This window comes from Fringilla coelebs (assembly GCF_963513975.1).
Source record: "Fringilla coelebs genome assembly, chromosome: 7".
NCBI lineage: Eukaryota > Metazoa > Chordata > Aves > Passeriformes > Fringillidae > Fringilla > Fringilla coelebs.
In genome coordinates, this window is record NC_140035.1 from 30,682,310 (window position 1) to 30,702,044 (window position 19,735).

Consider the following 19,735-nt stretch of genomic DNA (forward strand, 5'->3'; position numbering starts at 1 on the left):
TATTTTATTACTTTTTAGAAAGTATTTTCACTTAGATATTCCACTCTGAATAAAATGGGGCGTGCAGGAGGACTATGGAAAAATAAGATGATATCTGAGTTGCTTTTTGGAAATCCTCTGCCCCTAAAAAAACTATAGGTAAATTCAAGCCATCACCAGCAGGTTTAAAAATGAAGGCTCAAGGAAGATGGCTCTTACGCTACCACTCCCTCTTCTTAAAAAAAAAAAAAAAAAAAAGGAAAGATTTTAAAGAAAACATTAAATATAAATTCAATGTCAGCACCGTGGAGAGAAATCAGTAGTTGTCTCAAGGCAAGGCTTGCTGTTACTTCATTGTTTACAAAGGAGTAGGCCCCACTTGTGTCCTAAATCAGACCTACAGCTGGAAGACTCCAAAGCTGGAAGACTTCCATTACTTACAGTAAGGACAGGAGGAGAAGAGATCAAAATCAGCATAAGTAAAAGATGAATCAGATCACCAGCTTCTATTTTGGACCCCCAGAAACAGACATCCCATGTAATCATGTCCTGATCACAGCCTTGCCCATGTGCAGGTGGAATTTATTAGGAGATTTCCAGGGCTCTCAAACAGCCTCCACCTGCTCTTACCCAAGGTTAGCTTCCACACACCCATCTCTTCATTTTCACAACAACACTAACAAAGAGATTATCCCACAGAAAAGTTCTTTTCATATTTGTCTGTGAAATGTAGAGACTTTCACTCACAGGAAATGAGAAACAAAAATGTTACCTGCTTATCGAACCCTCTAATTAGCAATGCATGGATGAGAGCTGCAGAGTAATCCTCAAAAACAAATTTTAAAATAATTATGTAAGTCAGGGTTCAGGTTTGCCAAGTGTGATAATTTGGTGTCATTTAGCCTGGTTTAGATTTAATTGCATGGCCCTTGATATAGTGCAGCATATAGGGCTGTCTGCACACAAAATGACACCAATAAGCTGCATCACTGATAATCATATAACCTGTAGGTGAAAGTTTGAATAGTCAGGATTGCCTAATGAATTCTTGCAATTAATCAGTTTGCAGTAGACAGTCTCCCAGTGTCTGCAAAATCACCTCATGTCCTGTTCCCAGTTATTTTTTGTTCACATTGTACAAGACTGAAAACTGAGACTGCATTAATACAGAAATGTTCTGCTTTTTTTTTTTTGTGCCTATTTAGTTTGATTAAAATTTTTACAACCAGATTAAATATACTCTGAGAGTCACTGCAACGGAAATGCCAACACAGATGACGCTGATATAAGCAGGGTCTGAATCATTTTAGAAATAAAGAGCAAGGTTGCCCTCTGGAGACTTCTCTAGAAGTGCTTCTGAGAGCTAGGACTTTTTTTTTCTTCTTCCAGAAAAATAAATTTACGAAAAGATTTAAAGTTTTTTTTTTTTCTTTTAAATTGAAATATGAGTCAAGGCAGCTGATGCTAAGAACTTGTTACACCAAGACGTGATGAAGCTACATTTTTCAACCTAATGCACTGTATTGTCATTTACCCCATGGCTCATCATGTCTTTTCAATAGCAGTCTCATATTTTCTATGTGTCAGCCTAAAAAAACCCAGTTATGGAATGGTCTTAGCTACTGAAATCTAAGTGAATTTTGTATTATTGACTCCTAGCGTGAAAAATTCTCAAGTGCCTTAATATTTTATTTTTTTAAAAAAAGGCCATTTTCACAGTTGCAATTTCTGAGTCTATTTATGCCGAACGCACAGGCTGTGTTTGGGCTCACCGTCGTCTGTAGCTACTGTTAGGGCAGTAAACGTGCTAGCTCTAAATGTAAATATAAATACACGTTCTCCACGTATTTACATTTACATAAGTACATGTTCTCCCTGTATTTACCTTCACGGATAAGCAGTTCTTGGTGGGATGTTTCACTAGAGCGGCTCCTTAATCCCGCCCCAGCCGCTCTCCGTGTGTCAGCAGCCGCGAGGGCAGTACAGGTGTGCCCGGTGTTTCAGCTGCAAAGGGTGAAGAGAAGCCGGGAGGGCAGAAATTAAGAAACCAGTCTTACTGCTGAAAATAACAAGCAGGCTGAATGCAGCTGCGGCGCTCGGAGGGCAGTTTGGCAATGCGACCTTTCCCCGCCTTGAGCAGCCAGCCCCACGGCCGATGTTACTGCTACCACACGCGGCATTGCTCGCTTCACCGCCAAAGCAGCTGCATCTCCAGATGCCCTCAGACCGCCCGGCCGTATCCAAGACGGGGAGCAGCTCCCTTTCCCTGCCCAGGTAAGAAATCTGCCTTGGTTACTGCAGAAGGGCCGCTCGTGGTGGCCAGCGGGCGGCCGCCCCTCATGAGCCGCTCCGGGGCCGGTAGCGGAGCCGGTGAGGGCGCCGCGCATGCGCGCCGCGCTGTGCCGGGCGGCGGAGCCGGTGAGGGAGCGGTGCCGCCATGGCGGGCCGGGCGCTGCAGGCGCTGCCCAGGTAACGGGGGCCGCCCTGAGGGGCGGCAGCGGCGGCGGCGGGGAGCGAGGGGAGCGCCGGCCGAGCCGGCCCGGGATGGCAGCCCCACAGCTGCTGCGAGTTATAGTTCGGGCCTAGAGCAGCCAGGCCTTCACTAACTTTCACCTTCAAAAACAAGCGTGCGATTAAAAAGCGGCGTAGTATACCGCGGTACTAACACGTAACATGGAGTTGGCTGGGTTTGTGCGCTGAAGTGGCTGAAAGGTGAAGTTTCTCACTCCAGCTTTGCTGTGTGGCCAGCACAGCCTTCCTCAGTGGCCATTAATAAATTACAGCCTCACTGCTCAAAACCTGTGGCGTGTTCACAAAGTTTTCCCAGCCTCGGTCTCTCCTGTCACCCACAAAAACGCAAGTGCTGTTGATCTCTTACACAAACCTTGTGTAAATGTATGTGAAATGTGTACACATGAGGGCAGGTTTGTGTCGTTGAAGCTTTTGGAAATAGACGAAGGTTTTGACAAGACTTTTTTTTTTCTAAATGTCAACATTTAAACGTGCCCGCAAAAGGGCTGTCAATCTTTAAAAGACAGAATGTCAATCATATCCCCAGCCCCTCTGTCCTGGTATTTTCAGGTTCTCCTAACTTGAAAACATTAGTAGCTGACATTGGTATCTACTATTTATTTACTAGTAAGCAAAGAATTTCCTACAGTTTCAATAACAAAATTTTGCCCTAGTTTAATTGATTCTTATGAGGAGAATGTCAAGCAGTTGTGTTCCCAAATTTTTCTGCCACTGCTTTGCTTAACTTGGCAGTCAGATATTCGCGGAACTGTTTGGCTCATTTATGGTTTTGACTGTTTTTTTAATGTTTTTTTTTTTTCAGGCTGAGGGCACTGAACAGGCTGCAAGTAATATTGCAACATTTGGTAAGGACAGCATCATGTTTGATTGAGTTGGAAGCTTTCAGGACTCTTTAACTCCCCTGAGGCACACAGCACATGCAACTTCTGTGTCACTGTGTTCAGAACACAGTGGTTCTGAACTCTGACATTATTGCTCAGGCATGGTATTGCCCACATCTTTGAGCACTTGGTTACAGGTGTCTGTTATACTGTAAATTAAAGCTTGATTGTTTTGGCTTTATTTTATAGATACTTTAGTTTATAGATAGTTTCTGTGTTAGCTTCTGTAAATTCCTTAAATATCATCCCACTGTGAGTGTGAAAATAGTTGAGGGGATTTGTTTGCTACTGTTAAAAGTTACTTAAAGACAAAGCATGGGATACATTTGGGTTTGCAGTGTCCAACTACCAGTAAGGATATATGGAACTCTCATTGTTCTAATTGTTGCAAGTATTTTCAGAATGTCAATTTTAAGGAATCAGGGATTTGTGTTTTATTAGTAGGGTGGGGAATTTTTTGTTTGGTTTGGTTTTTTTGTGCGTTTGTATGTGTGTTTCTGTTGTAAATTTTATCTAACTGAATTCAAAATGTTACTGTAAAACAATGTGTGGTCCAAAAACTTGTCTGAGTTCTATTACTCTAAAAGACTCAAAGTAGTTTCCAAAGAACTGTTTAGGAAATGCAAATAGAAGTAGAGGGGGAAAAAACTTAGCATACAATTCCAGAATGCATGTTTTGTGATCCTTGATAGTGTGTTTTGAGAATATATTTCCATAAACACTTCCGTAAATATGTTACTCAAGTTACCTAACTGATGACATTTGCTTTATTTATTTGTTTTTGCATGCACAGAAAATGTCTAAGCAGACAGATTCGGCAGCAGAAGTGTTGCTGGAAAAGAAAGGAGGTGCAGGAATAATAACTCTGAATAGACCCAAGGCTCTCAATGCACTAAATCTGTCTATGATCCAAAAAATTTATCCTCAAATAAAGGTTAGTAGCTCCACTTCTACCTATCCACTATACATATGTTATTTGAAACCAATTTTAAAATGCAGTTAGACACTTCTTAGTGTTCTGATTGAAAGGATGAAATTTTGTGTGAGTACAGTGAGCTCAGATTTAGAGCATGGGAAAAACCAGGCAGTGTCAAGCAAGCTAGAAAGAGGGGACACATCAAAGAACAGGCTATCAGACAGAGTGAAATTTACCATCTTCATAGGTAAATGCACATCCATGTTAATACCAGGACTGAATTGAGAGCAGGCAGTGCTCAGCATTTCTGTGTTCCTTTTGGCAGCACCCACCTGGTCAGTTGGCACAAATTTCAGCCCATACAGTGGTGTTGCTTCTTGATGGAGCGCAATAGCACTGCATGGTGTTGCACTCCATCAAGAGTGCAATACCATTTTCATGGCTGAAAATAAGAGATACCAGCCACTAGGAAGCAGGGGGCTGTCCGTGTCATTCCTTAAATGAGAACTCATGGATTTGCAGGCCCTGTTTCTACAAGCTAGTGAAGTACCATGAGATTTTAAGCATGAAAATAGTCTCTTTTAATTTAATGATGCTATTTATCATATGCACACAGTCAAATTCATTGGATACCAGTATTTGTTGGATAATTGTCTGATGCCTTTTGGTGTTTATTAGACATTTTTGAAGCACAGCCTGAAAAGATGTCATAGTTGTTGATTTCTGTCAGGCCCTGTTTTGTGGGGTGCTGCCTTTCTTCAGAGGCTGAGAGCTGTGCACAGGTGTTCTTCTGAAATAGGAAAGGCTGCTCTGCTGATCTCTGCTCTCATGGCTGAATAGGATGCAGAAGTGGCAGAAAGACATTTAGATTTCAAACTTCAGTTTAAGACAATCTATTTTCAACTATGGTTTGATTTGCTTTTTGAAAAAGTGAAGTAAGAGCTATAGACACTAAACAGAACAAGCATTATTTACTCTTTTAGTCTTATGTGGAAATATTTGCTTATTTTTTAGACATGGGAGCAAGATCCTGAAACTTTTCTAATAATTATAAAGGGAACTGGAGGAAAAGCTTTTTGTGCTGGGGGTGACATCCGAGGTAAGGACTATCCTTACTTAAATATTTGATGTCTTTCCCAGTCACTACTTTGTGTTGATTTCCTTTGCTTACTGTGACTTGGGTAAGCAACATCTTGCTACACAAGAGATCAGTTGTGCTGACTTTTAGGACCCCTTGATGTGCAGATGCTGTTTAAGGTATTTGTCTGGAGACAACTGTCAGGACAGTGTATAAAAGAGTAAAATTACATTTTAATGAAAAACTGATAATATCAGCCAGTCATTCCAGGAGGAAAGGGTTCTTGTCTCTACATTTCTCTTCCCTGATTTTCATTACTCACAGTTTCTTACCAAGAAATTTGAAGGACCCTAAAGGTAGCACTGATAGTATTGGATAATTTGTGTCTAATATTTTAGATGGCTAGATACAGATCTGACAAGGATGATCAAGGTGCCTGTGATTATTTTTTAGCAATGAACTGCAGGAAATCTCCAAAGTGTCAAAATTAGCAAAATTGTTGTAAACTGTATGTAAACAACCAGCACAGGTTATTGTTTTTACAATATATAAAAAGATATTTTTATGTCATGCTCTAATTGGCTTCTCATTTTTAGTATTTATAGTCTTTAGAATAGTCAGTTTTAAGTGACTGTTCTAAATGTTGGTGTGAAAAATATCACAAGTGAGTACTAGACATTAGGAGGGGTTAGAAAATGGACAATACTCTCACCAGTATGGGACAAAGTGTCCAGCAAAATACATTTAAATCAAATTTGAGACTTATGTTCATATTTAAATTTGAGCAAATTTTCTCAAATATAATAAAGCAGGATTAAGTAGGTCTCTATTTGCTGTAGGAAAAGACCCAACTTATGAGGCATTATTTTCTTTTACTTGTATTTTCTATTAAACTTACAGTTATCTTCGGAATTTTTGTTTCTCTTAAGCCATCACAGAAGCGGGAAAAGTTGGAGATAAACTGATACAAGATTTCTTCATAGGAGAATATAGGCTGAACAATGCCATTGGTATGTTAACAGCAATTTCTGAAACAGTACAGTTCTCATAACACTGGCTTCAAATGTAAATTTATCTCTTTGATAATCTCTTAAAGACCGTGGTAACATCAGAGAAGTAGTAATTTATTTTTTTACCAAGTTCAATACCAGTAATATAACATATCCCATTTTTACACCATTTTAAACAAGGCTCTATATAGTTGTTACAGGAAAACTCAAAACATAGTTGCAAAGGATACCTGTATCAGCAATCTCTTAGGACTGTAATTCTGACCTGAAAACACTGAATAAAAGGCAGCTGTTTCATTCACAGTTAAGTTCTGAGTCTTTCCATGAATGGTAATTGAAAGCATTTGGTTTAGTTTTATACCTTCTAAAGGGCCCAACAGATGAAGTTGGTAATTCAGGACATTGTCATCTGAACCTGCCTGCACCACGTTCAGGGCTGCATGCAAGAGCTGCCTTGACAGAACATTCCTGCATTGCAGAATTTATAGTCACATTGTGGCTGGAACCCACCCATACTTCTGGCTTTGTAATAAAGCACTGAAGGGCTGGAACACACCCCTGCTCTTAATCCAAACTGTGAGAGGGGGTGAAAGGGCATCTGCTGTGTCCCAGCATCAGACAAAGCTATTTGTACTGGCTAAACTGTCAGGTACTCACATAACAAACAGTCCAATGCTTGATGGTTGGATAATGTTCTCTTACAACACTCACAATCCAGTAAATCAGAAACTGGTGTTTCTTTGCATTACTTAAGAATTACATGAGGTACCTTCATTGTAAGATGATAATATGATTACTGCTTAAATTCCCATTTATTTTCTGCTGCCCTTGCTGAAGTAAGATGTAGGGGAACCTGTCATGTGGCAGCTAGTCACAGGGGAAGTCTTGAAAAAGATGGATGATTGTTTTTCCTTGATGTTTTTTACAGGCACCTGCAAGAAGCCGTATGTGGCACTTATTGATGGCATTACAATGGGAGGGGTAAGTTAAGGACCTTACCTGATACCTGATAGATTGTTTTAAAGTCATCTAATGTGAGTTGAATGAAGCACACACAAGGCATTTCCAACCTGTCAATTGAAGAACAAACATCATAATTGGAACCTTTGTCTCTTGCTTGTCTGGGTGCACTGATGCCCCTGTAGGGCCCCTGCTGTTCCTTGATAGCTAATACAAGTGCTTTCTCTTGGAAAGGAGCAGAATCCCCTCACTGCTGGAAATAGCCCTACAAAGGTTCTCAGAATACCTAGGGGGAGTTTATATATCATACAAAATCTGAGAACAATTCTCCATTCTAAGTGTATTAAAAATAGAATTATATAAAAATACATTTAAAGAGCAGCTCTTTGAGAAATTGGGAAAATTCTAAGCTACACCTTAGCAGACATTCATGAGTTCAGTATTTTTCCAGCAAATAATCTGGAAATGCATCTACTTTCTCACCTCTGTAATACTTTTAAAACATCATTTGTGGGATACTGATTCCACACACAATTCAATCAGGGCTGCACCTTATTACTAAAGCAGAATAGAGAAGACTCCATCATATTGCTAGTTATACTCAGTGTTAATAATTTTTTTCAGCAATTGCTGTCTGTAAACACCATAAGTAGATAACAGGGCAATGCCATGCTTTTTTTACATGCTAAAATTCTGTTTTAGTGAGTTTCACATCTGTAGGATATATTTGCCACACATCAGAGAGTGGATTAAAATAATCTTCAGTTATTTTTAACACTGAGTTTAACAATGAAGCCTGCCCACCGTGTCACTGCTTAGATTTGCATTGTTTTCTGGCATGTCCCTATGATGTGGGTGTAGTGTCTATTTAAATAAAGTTTGTCCAAGATGGATGTGAGAAGTGGAACACTACATGATCCATGACCTGTCATGACTCTTTCCTTTTCATCTTTCCTTACACATTTCATTTGTCTATTTTGCTCTTCTCAGCTTTTGATCTAAACACGTAGTGGCTCTCTTGCCCTTTGCTTTTTTGGTACCAAGCCCCAAAGATCTCACTAGAGAGCCATTCCCCCAGCCTAGCTCACATACATTGTTTCCAGCATAAAGGGGACTTTTTCTGTAGCTCTTCTTGCAGAAAAACTGCTTTATTGACCATAGGAGTCCTGAAGGCTCGTAGATAAGAGATATGGAGTCCATTTATTTTATGGACTTTTGAATAATAGGATGGAGAGCAATGAATGAGCAAAACTGCCCAGCAGCCAATATCTTTTAAAAGGTCCTGCAGATGGCTTGTTATGACTGTGGCCTGAGCAGGAATAGAATTTTGTCCTTTGAAAAGAAAGTGTATTTTTGGACTGAAAAGAACATAATGGAGTCAGATGATCCTGCATTACTAAGATTTTTTATGAATTCTCTTTCCTCTAAAGAGCTTTTAAAAGACAGCAATTAGCCTGAAACTTTATTTTGGGTAACCAAATTTTAGTGCAGGATAGCTAAATTTCAGTGGGACTGTGACACAATTTAACTGCCATTAGGGTTTAGTTGAATGACAACTTAACTTGCTTATCATATACTAGAAGTATCATCTTTACTTGGGGGTAGGGGATTAGATTTTGACTCAGAAAGTATGCAGCCTAATTTAGGGGAAATAAGTAAAAAAAATCACAGAAGTGTGTTAGAAACTCAGTTACTATGTGCTTGGATAGTAAAAGTTGCTATCGGTGCACAGATGCCACAGATCTGTGATAGTAAAACCTGGAATTTTATCCAAAAAAATTAATTGGTTCTACTTAATTATTGGCTAGGGGCTGGTCGATGGTTTTGGGATCTTCATTAGCCAACAGATGGGGCTGTGGAGCTTGTTCTAAGCACCTTCTTGTCTCTTCTCCTGTAGTTCATCAAAAATTGATGTTGAATATAAATTTAGCTTTTCATCTTTTTGTACTTATTTGGAGCAGTAAGTTGAGATTTGTAAGACAAATTTGTTAGAGGCAAAGGTGACTGCAGTTTACTGAAAAATACTGAAATGAGTTATAAATATCCCATTTACTGCTAAAGGATGTGCTCTGTCAAAAGGAACACTGGGCGCACACTCTCACATTGCTGAAAACTAGTTTAAATTTAGCTTATTTCTATATGTTAATTTTCTTTGCCTTGAAATTAAGTACCTGAAAAGTTGACTAGAAATTCAGATGTTGGGGCTTTAAAAGATATTGTCTGCAAATGACATCCTAAGCTTGGTCTTCTGGTTTAGAAAAGTCACAGTCTTAAGTTCTTTGGAGATGAATAAAGGTGATTTATAAGATCAGGCCAAAGCTATGGTTTTAAAAAAAGGCTTTGGCACAAAGTAAGTTACTGCGTCACGTACTCTCTCTGACAGACAAAAAGGTTCATAAAATTGTTTTTGACACACCTGTTTCAGAGCCAAATAAAGCACACTAGACAGACTGAGTGGTGGCTTTTCAATGATTTGGCTTGGAATTCAAGGAGACTGTTTGACAGAGGGGAAAAAAAGAAAAACTGGGCATAGACTTTGGAAGTTGGTGAAAATGGTCAAGGTCACTGGAATAACTTAATACAGTTTAAAAATCTGTAAAAAAACTTAAGTAGCTTTTCAAAATGAGAAGTACATTTTCAAGAAGAAAGGCTTTTTAAACTTTTAGTTTATAGAAGAATCTGTAACACATGAATGAAGTGCCCTGTTTTGTAATATCATATTCTAGAGCATGCAGGATTTAGAAACTTCCTGAGCCAGGCTTTATTTCAGAACCACAGTGCTAAATAACCATCAGTGGTCACACTCACCTCTCTGTACATCTCATACTTTTTGACAATAAGTAGTCTTGCTCTTCAGAAAGGCCTCAGATTTCAGAGTTGAATGTTGTGCTTTAGCAAAAGCAACTTGTTGCTCTTTCAGGCCTGTTGTCTAATTGCTAGAGGGATCTGCCTTTCCTTGTAAATCAGATCTCAGGACCTGACAGCACATCTACCAATAGTTACAAACATCTACATTTCCACTTTAGCAGGATTTGGTCAACAATCCTTATTAAATTAATATTTGTTCTCAAGTAAAATAGTAGTGATGTCATAAGCAGCTTTTATGTTATCCATTTTAGTCTACAGAATTTTAGTACACCAAGGGGCTGGAGTTGACCAATAACTGTCTTTGTCCTTTCCCATTTTTATCCAGATTGTGCAGCTGTAACTCTTCAGGAATGTTCCTTTCACTACCCACATATATCTAGTCATATAAGTTGTGTGCATGTAACTTCTACTCAGAAGTGTGGATAGCAGCATTTGACACTAACATTCAAAAACTAGGAAACGTTAGGATTAAAATATCACTTTTTTGCCAATGTGTGATGCAATTTTTAATTACAGGAATGTGCATTTACAAGTGGATATTGCCCACAGAACAAATCTATTCATTTGTGGTTTAATTTGGGGTGCAAATTTTATGGCGCATCATGGAAATACTGCTTAATAGTTATCAATGTATATACACACATGTATATATATGGGCCTTGGGCTGACTAGCTGCAGCATATGAAAGCTCACGAAATATTATGATTTTACATAGTACTTCTCTACTGTAATGAATATTATTACCCCTTTAGGCCTTTGTAAAGCTAGGAAACTGGAACCTAGAAATGTCAGTACTTCTTGGGACTTCTCCCAGTTCTTATTCTTTTTCTTCCTTTTTATAAGTATGTCATGCCTCTTGTCAACCATCACGCTCTGGAACATCTTTGGTTTTGTTTTAATTTACACTCTAAAATCTGCCCTGGAGTAAAAGTAATTGTCATACTAAACCTAGATAAGCTGCTTTCCAGTCCTCTCTCTGCCTCTCCTCCTCTCCCCCTCCCTCGTGCCTGTGTACCATGGAGAAGCTTCTGGCCTGTTTTGTTGCCAGTGCTTCAAAGCTGAAGGCAGCTTTTACTGTGAAATAGAATACAGATTTTGCAAGTACAAACAAATAGTTTTGAGATTGACTTGTGCACCACTTACCTCCTTCAATAATGGGGTGTTGTTTCAGTGCTGAGGCAATCCTAAGAAAGGGTTCACTCCTTGCTGCTGTTCCAGCCCCTTTGCCATCTGGCTACGCTGCTCCCTGCTTAGCTCTGGTGTGTGATCCCAGGGATAAATGGTGCTCTTCATTTTGTGGCTAATCGGACCACAAAATGGCAGCAGCTCTTGACATCAACAGAATGAGCATTCAGTGGTTCTGTCATTTGCACTTGATGTTATTCCCCAAAGGGGAATCATAAAGCACTGTCTTGAATACAAGTATTTTAAATTATAGCTCAGTACTGGTACAGTAAGTAAAACTCCTTTTCTCTCCCTCTCCTTGCTCTACATTGACTGAGATTTTTGCTGGCTTCTGCACAGATTTGTTCTTTCCATTTAGTGCAAAACCCTTGCATGCTGAAAGTCTCTCTATTTTTCTCTAATTCTAGGCCTTCATGTACCTACCTAGCCTCATATTGAGAGTTATCTCATTATTTCCCTCCCCTTCCCTTTATTACAGATCAAAGAGTAAATGTTCTAAAAGGAATTATCTTTGCCTGCTTCTCCATCCTTTCATATTTCTGCTCATTTTCCTCAATTCCTGAGGAATTTGAGTGCTCATTTTCTCCTTGAGTTGTAAGACTTTCAATTGGTCTTATACTTTCCAAGCACTTTTTTCAGCTAAATAGAACATCATTACAAAAATCCTCTGGATTCACTCCTGTTATCCTAAATAACTGTGCCACTGTTTAAATAAAGTTCTGATGCACATACCTGTCTTCAAGAACAAGAAGTGTTTCTTCAATTTTAAGATAAAACCTAAAAGGTGAGTTATGCACTGATGCAAGGTGCTGGAACAGGTTCCCTCCCACTTGCCTGCCCTCCCTGCAGACATCAAGACTTGATGAGCTGGACACAGGGATTTCTTGCAGTAGCTAAATTTTTAGGTGATACAGAGGAACAATTCTTCCAGAATTTTAGAAACAATAAAAAAACTGCACTTGCTATCTTTTTTTCTGAATACACATGGCCAGTTATGTATAAAGAAACAAAATTGAGATAAAAGGAATATTTTCAAATGTGAAACTAGAAAAAGTTGCACTTCTTACCAATTGAGAGCTATAGGCTTTTCAGATCCAGGACTTCTAGCATCTTCTCTTTTCTTTGTGTTGCAGCACAGGTCTTGTGTCCCTAAAAAATTGTGCAGATTATGATAGCTACCCTAGTAAAAATTGTTTGTGATGACTGAAAACAAGGGATTTTAAAAAGTCAATCTAAATCTGGTTGATAAAGGACACTCACTGTAGCAGCATTGCTGCATAGAATGGCCTATGTGTCTTTTCCCCTAAGTTTCCTTGTAAGAAGAACCTGACCTACATGATTACTATTCATGTAGTTGGCTCAATTTATTTAAATACTTAGGGGTCAGAAGAACAAGTCTGAGACATCAGATATTACTAGAGATGATCTGTCTCCTGTCAGCTTGTTGTGCTTCTATGTGTCTGTAGCAATTTGGACTGAGACTCTCTAATACATAATCAGTATATGGAAATAAATATTTTTATTTAAATTATATAACATCAATATTTTATGTTTTAAAATACCACACTGAATTATTGAAATGTTCACAATACCCCCTGTTTTTAATTATATTTTTAAAACACTTGCATAGGGTTGATTTATATGTCAGCAGCCAAAGAAGGTGATATTCTGTGTCCAGATTGATCTGTCACACTGCATTGCTCTGGCTCACTGTGTCATCTTGTCTGTTAGTATCTACAGATGAAAATGGATTATACTCTTTGGAGTGGGCCATAAAATTAATGATAAACAAAGATTAATTTTGATTCAGTTTAAGATTCATTGTGTCTGGATGCAGTGGTTAATGCTCTTACATCCATGATTTTTGATCCACTGTAGCCATAAGCTCCTGCTGCTTCCTGAATCAATTCCACTCACTCATTTTGCCTTTGAAAACATTTTTGCCGCATGTTGGCTATTTTTGCACATTTGTATGCAGACATATTTGCCCTTTGTTGTGTTATGCTCAGTTATGCTCAGTTGATTGCTACATTTCTTTTTGATTTTAGCTTTACCAGAAGCTATTCTCATGCAGTTAAAAATGTAGGAAGTGTAGTCGCTTGATGGGAGCTGTTACAAAAGGACTTTCACTGCAGTCAGTATTGGTATTATCATAACACTGCTTACTCAAACAGACACAAAATTATTTACCAGCCTGGTGAAGGTGACACAAGCAACATCCCTCAAGACCTTTTCTGTTTATGTTTCTTTTATTCTTACTGCCTAAGCATTCCTAGGCAGTGATTCCTTTACATTGTGAGTAGATTATTTAGTAAATAGCCAAGTGTTATGTGGTTTTGCTGTGACACAGGTCTGCTTTTCTATATGTGACCAGAAGGGAGTATTTATTTCCCTCTGTATAGTTCTCTGTTGTGGTGGCCCTAAATTTCTGAATAACTTCTCTAAATTCTCTGATTTACAAAAGGTGGGTTGTTCTCAATTTAATATAATACAGCCTTTGGGACACAAAAGAGTCACAGTGGTTGTATTTAATTTCTGCATCTCCTGGTCGTGTTGATTTTCATTAGAAAAATACTTGTAATGGGGTTCTGTATTCATCATGGGAAAAAAAATGGAAATCAGTGATGAAGTTTCTATACACAGTCACATAATGACTTTTGAAATACAGCATTGAGTGGGCAGTCTTGTATGGGGAATGGAATTCAGATACTCTACATTCTTTTTTATAAGCTTGTTGATGAATTCAGACTGTACTGACTGTAAAAAGGTGTGCCTCCCTGAGGTATGCTGAGACTAACACAGCCCCATGCTATGAAGAAGCTACTGTGAAGAAAATCAACTTTATATCAGCCAAAACCAGCCCAGTAGTTTAAATTGGTTTCTTGTTAATTTCTGTATTCTCCTTAACATTCTGTAAGTACCCTTTACAAAATTCAGCTGTCATTGAAAAAAGAAGTTTCCAGCAGTAAAAGCCTGATTGACCATGGGAGTGTATTATTACCCTGGAGAAGTCTGAAGGAAGACATCAGCTTTGGTATATAAGATCATGAAAAGCAGAACTCTTGACAGTGCAGAATAAAGTGTATTTTAATAAAGATATTATAGTTTTAAGACTTTTATGTCTTAAAACTATTTTTATGTATATGCTGGAGGTACCTGGTGAAGTGAACACAAAAGATTTTTTAATGGTGTGAAGGGCCTTCTTGGGGGGGGACTCCAGCTACGTAAGAGTTCAGCTAAATGAAAGCAAAATAAAATTAGAAAATCTAGAAATGAAAGAGGAATGCATTTAGACTTCTGTTTTTTCTTTTCACAGGATTTATTAAACTAATGAGTATCTGTCCTTGGTGTTAGATCTAGAAGGTTAAGCATGCAGTGGTATGCTAACCACTTGGGAAGTTACAAATAAACAAAAAAGCACATGGGTAAAGAAATTACTGGGATTTGCACCATTAACTAATTTTTCATTCAAAATTTTATCTCAGTACTGGATTATTTGGAAATGATCTTCAAAGAATCAAGAACATATTTGCACCTCTTTCTTTATAATGAATAAAAAGAAAATAAGAGTTTTAGTCTTTTAAATATACATCTGAAATAAGGCTGTATAAAACTTGAAGGTTATCTAGGAAAAAATCCAGTTATGGCTAAAGCACTTGAGAAAGTGAAATCTGATTTAATTACTTCTTTGAAAAGAAAATTACATCTTTCAGCTTTCTATTATTAGAACCCGCCATTTATTTTTATCACTCTAAAAAAAGAACAAGCTTGGAAGAGAAGCTCCCTTCATGGAATTCACACTCAAATCTTTGGTACTTAATACTCAAGCCAAAAATATGAATCCTTAAACAAAATTCTGATTGTCAAGAAAACAAGCCAGAAAAAATGCTCTGAGATAGATGGTATTTGTATTTTTAGATATGGGATTAGAAAATACTAATTTAAGCATTAGAAAGACCAAAATGGGCATGATTGTTATTTCATTATCTTTAGAAAAAAGGCATAGTTATTGCTGAACATGCATAAAAATAGCAGCAGGCTTTACTTAATGCAGTGAAAATATGCTATTATGACATTAAAGAAGCTGGAAGTGATGAAGTCACATTTCCATTTCATTAAAGAGTTCTGGAGCTGTTTTAGGAGTGAAGGCAGCTTTTCCCACAGCTTTGGATTTTCAGAACAACTATACACAGGCCCATTGCTGCTCTTGCTGCTGCTCAGATGAGATGTGATCAGTGCTCAGAGAAAGGGCTAAAGGACAGATAAGGGTTGGGACATAGGGTTTTTCCCTGTGCAAATAAGATTCAGATGTTTGCTCAAATCCCATTTGCCTCCCTGGAACAGCAGTGCTTCCTGTGAATACATTTGGCTTAGTTCCTGAATATAAAATTTGAGTTTGATAACCACTCACCCTATGGGTGCATTTCTCAGGAAATTAAACTGGAATCTTAAAAACTTCTTACATCTATATTAAAACCTGAGAGTGGCAGATAGTCATTACACAGAGGAAACTTGAAAATATTTTCAGATTTAGTTGTGTATCACTCTAGTGGAATAAATTATTTTTTTCTTGGGCAGAATTGTATGAGAGGCCAGGGAAGGGTGAGAAGAAATTTACTTTATATTAAATTGAGATAACTTTTAAAAATTTTTGACATAAAACCCAATCAAAGATCTCTGTAGATAAGCAAAAGAAGTTTTTGCTTACATATTGCTTGTCCAAGGGAGTAGCACCCAATTAATCCCACTGTTTTTGATGGGAAGTATGAAATACTGTGAAGCTGTTTGTGAAGACTAATAGCCTTAGTTGGGTAAAGTGCCCTTTTTCTTGTATTTGAACAATTTAAAATGTTGTTTAAAATCTATGATATCCTCATCAGACACTGGCTTCTTTTGGCTAATAATTTTTAAGATACCTTAGTTTTAGCATGAAACATGGATGGCTGCAAGGTCTTGGTAAAGGGAAAATTAACAGTGAGGAAGGGAAGTAAACTGAAATGGTGGAAAGGATGAAAGGGAGAATATTTGTGTGAAATAACTACTTGTGAATTATTCAGCAGAGGGTCTTGTCTCCAGATAGGATCAAACACACACTTCTATTGACAAGCATAATGTAGGTAACCTTTGAGAAATGAGACCTTAATATGTATGTTGTGGTTGTGCCCTATAATCTAAGTATTCTTGGATTACATTGAATATTTTTGTTTTATTTATCAGTTTGCTTCTTGAAGATTTATCTAAATTAAACTTATTTTGTGCAAAGTGATTTTTTTTTAACTAGAACTTACTGCTGCTTACTACCTAAATCCAAAAATATGGCACAGACAACACCAGAAACTCTTCTGCTTTTGAGGGAAGGGTTTCATTGTGACAGGCTGCTAGAGAATTGTGCTAGATAGTTAGAAATGTGAATACTGTTACTGACTTGGTGAACACAAGTGCCCAGGATAAAAAAATTAGTTTCTAACCATGTATTTTGAATTTAAATCAATAGTGCTAAAGGCTTTTTCTGCTTGAAATATTTTGTGTTTATAATGTAGGTAATTATCACATAAGAAGAATAGTTAATTATTTAATCTTTTGAAAGTATTAGGATGACAACTTTGTGAAATTTATGTATTTTTCAAAAGTATTGGGGTGGTTTTTTTTTGGTGGTGATTTGAAGTATGTGCAAAAATTATAGATGGAGTAACATTAGCAAAAGGATGTCAACTCCCTTAGTAGTCCAGTGGAGATAACAGAGTCACTCATGGCTTTTTGCAGTTATTCTCTGTATGATTCACCCATCTTTCAAAGAATAGAAAAAGCTATTTCAGCCAAATGAAGATAATATGATGCTTTATTAGTGTTTGAACCATAAAAGGGGTTTTAAGATTTTGTTGAGCTGCACATAGTAAATCTAGTATTATTTAAATTATAAAGCAAAACAAGAGGTATGTTACATAGAATTATTATTTTTATTGTTATTTTTATGATTAATCATTACCATAATTGTGGTTATGATTATTTTTATCAGTAATTTTATAACTGTTCTTTGCCTATATAGGGAGTTGGTGTCTCAGTCCATGGACATTTTCGAGTTGCTACAGAAAAGACTGTTTTTGCCATGCCAGAAACAGCAATAGGTAAGTGTTTGAAGAAATTATCAAATGTTGATGTGTTTAGGGTTTCACTGTTTGTGTAATCAGGGTGAAATGTCTTTGACTGAATGCTTTGGTAGCAGGGAAAGAATTTTAAAAGGGAATTTGAGATTGACCGTATATAGAAGGTATGTTCTGTTAAATTATCAGAAGCTTCTCTGTGTTCTAGGAGTTGATCATTGGGTCTCTTAACTGTGTAGATTGACACAAAGGATGTCAGGATAAAACTATTTTTAAAAAGAACAAAGTCGTGCTACAGATAGGGGAAGATAAAGTCTGAAGCTCCCGGTGCAGGTACACCAGCTTTACCTTGGGAACTCTGTATGAGTCAAACTGGGTGTACCACAAGCTGCTCTGCAACATTAATGAGACAGATTTTGGAATTCCAGCTTTTCATGTAGATTATTAATGTAGACCCATTACAACTGTGCACAGAGTGTACCTAGGCAAGATCACAGTGTCTTCAGTGTGACCTTTTTTTGTTTTAAACAGCAACATGTACATTATGTTTTCTAATGTTTGATCCAGTTTCTTTGTCAATTCTGAGGGGTACAAAAAAGAAATGTATCCCAGAGCTACATAAAAGATACAGGTATGGCTCAAGAAAAATGAGTCAGATTAAAAGAAACTCTTCTGATGCAACTGTCAAGCACAATAAAGCATAATAAACCTCCCAAATACAAGCAAGCTCGTTACCATTTTAATTCCTGAGAGAAAGATTAGAGCAATTCCTGCTAGCTGATAAATGTATTGTAATTTTTCAGAACAAGTAAAGTTGAGATGAAAACCAAAAACTACTTCTGCCCTCCAAGTATTGTTTTATTGCTGAAAAAAAGCATAGTAAACTAAACTTTAATACAACATGAGTTTTCTAAGCTCTGAAGTTAATAATCAGTTGTTGTATAAGAAAGCCATTTGAAGTTAACAATTTGTATTTGTATTTTTTTTTAACTAAACGGAGGTTCACTGGTGTATGAAATTACTCTAATAATAAAAGCACCTTCACTTTCTTCTTCAAAGGGAAAGATATGAGTAGTTTTATATTAACAAGAACTATGTACTTTACACAGATTTATTGTGTTGACAAGGACTTATTTAAACAAAAATAGACTGTGAAGATGTGAAGGAAAAGCTTAGAACTTGCTTAGGAAAGAAAGTAATTAAACCCCTTTTAGGATCACTTAGAAGTAAAACCACTGAAATCTGTTTGGATTTAAAGGATTAGCTGTTTTGATCTCTGTGGGGTGTGTTTAAAATGTCTGGCTCTCTAGATACTGTATTAATTGTTTTTTTTTTTCCATGTGCTCACTTATTTCAGTAGGCATGACACCTTTGCTGTGAAATGAAAACAAAGCATTCATTCAGCTGCTCTGTTTTCACACAATTATTCTGCATTTGTACAGCACCAGAAATGAAAGGATATAGATAAATATGCCACTTAGCAAATAGAAAGAAAAGGCTGTTCTAGACTATAGGAGTTTGACATAGATAAGATAAAGCACTGGGAAGCATTGTACTTCCCAGTAGAAGTAGGAAGGTGTGGAAAAGCCACTTGTGGGGAGAACAAAGGATGAAAGTATAAGGTATGGGCTTTGAGGCGATGGATACTTTCTTGCATATCCCTGCTAAGTTTTTAGCTTTCTAAAAGTCAATACTAATAAATTCCCAACCCTCTCTGCCAGACAAGATAAGAATGTAGCAGCAGTTCCTTTCTTCTGCCTGGCAAATGCAGAGTTGCACCTTTGGGACGCCAGCAGAGCATGTTGCATCTGTGTGAGAGCACAGACTGCAAGTCAGCAGTACAGGCACAGGCTCATGGCGTGGACAGCCCAGCAGTAACACAGCTCTTCTCTAACTTCACTAATTGAGAATTGAAATTGAGATATGATTGCTAAATGCTAACAAAAAACCCAAAAATCAGGTGTGGATTACATTAAGAGAACCCCAGCAGCAAAGACAAACATATGGGAAGTGTTACTGAGAGAGGGGTAATGTGTAGAACATGGACAACAGGAGTAAAATCATAAGAGAAAAAGAAAGACAGGAAAATTGAAAAGGATACAGTAGAAGCTATAGCAGACTATGCAACCAAGTAAGTTTAAAGTGGATTAGGTAGACCTTCAATAATCCTGTTTGTAAATTCCTTAATTAAAGAAACCTTCATTCAATTTAGGTTTATTTGCCCT

The 19,735-nt window shown here is 37.5% G+C and overlaps 1 protein-coding gene across 1 annotated transcript in view; it reads left to right on the forward strand.

Annotated features, from left to right (window-relative positions):
* Positions 1-2,351: 2,351 nt before the first annotated feature.
* Positions 2,352-19,735, forward strand: part of HIBCH (3-hydroxyisobutyryl-CoA hydrolase) — a 33,599-nt gene continuing 16,215 nt past the window's right edge. The window contains exons 1-7 of the mRNA XM_084209628.1: positions 2,352-2,448; positions 3,314-3,356; positions 4,186-4,326; positions 5,323-5,407; positions 6,316-6,396; positions 7,325-7,377; positions 17,456-17,534. Of these exons, the coding sequence (XP_084065754.1) occupies positions 2,417-2,448; positions 3,314-3,356; positions 4,186-4,326; positions 5,323-5,407; positions 6,316-6,396; positions 7,325-7,377; positions 17,456-17,534 (514 nt within the window). The 5' untranslated portion in view covers positions 2,352-2,416. The remainder of the gene's footprint in view (positions 2,449-3,313; positions 3,357-4,185; positions 4,327-5,322; positions 5,408-6,315; positions 6,397-7,324; positions 7,378-17,455; positions 17,535-19,735) is intronic.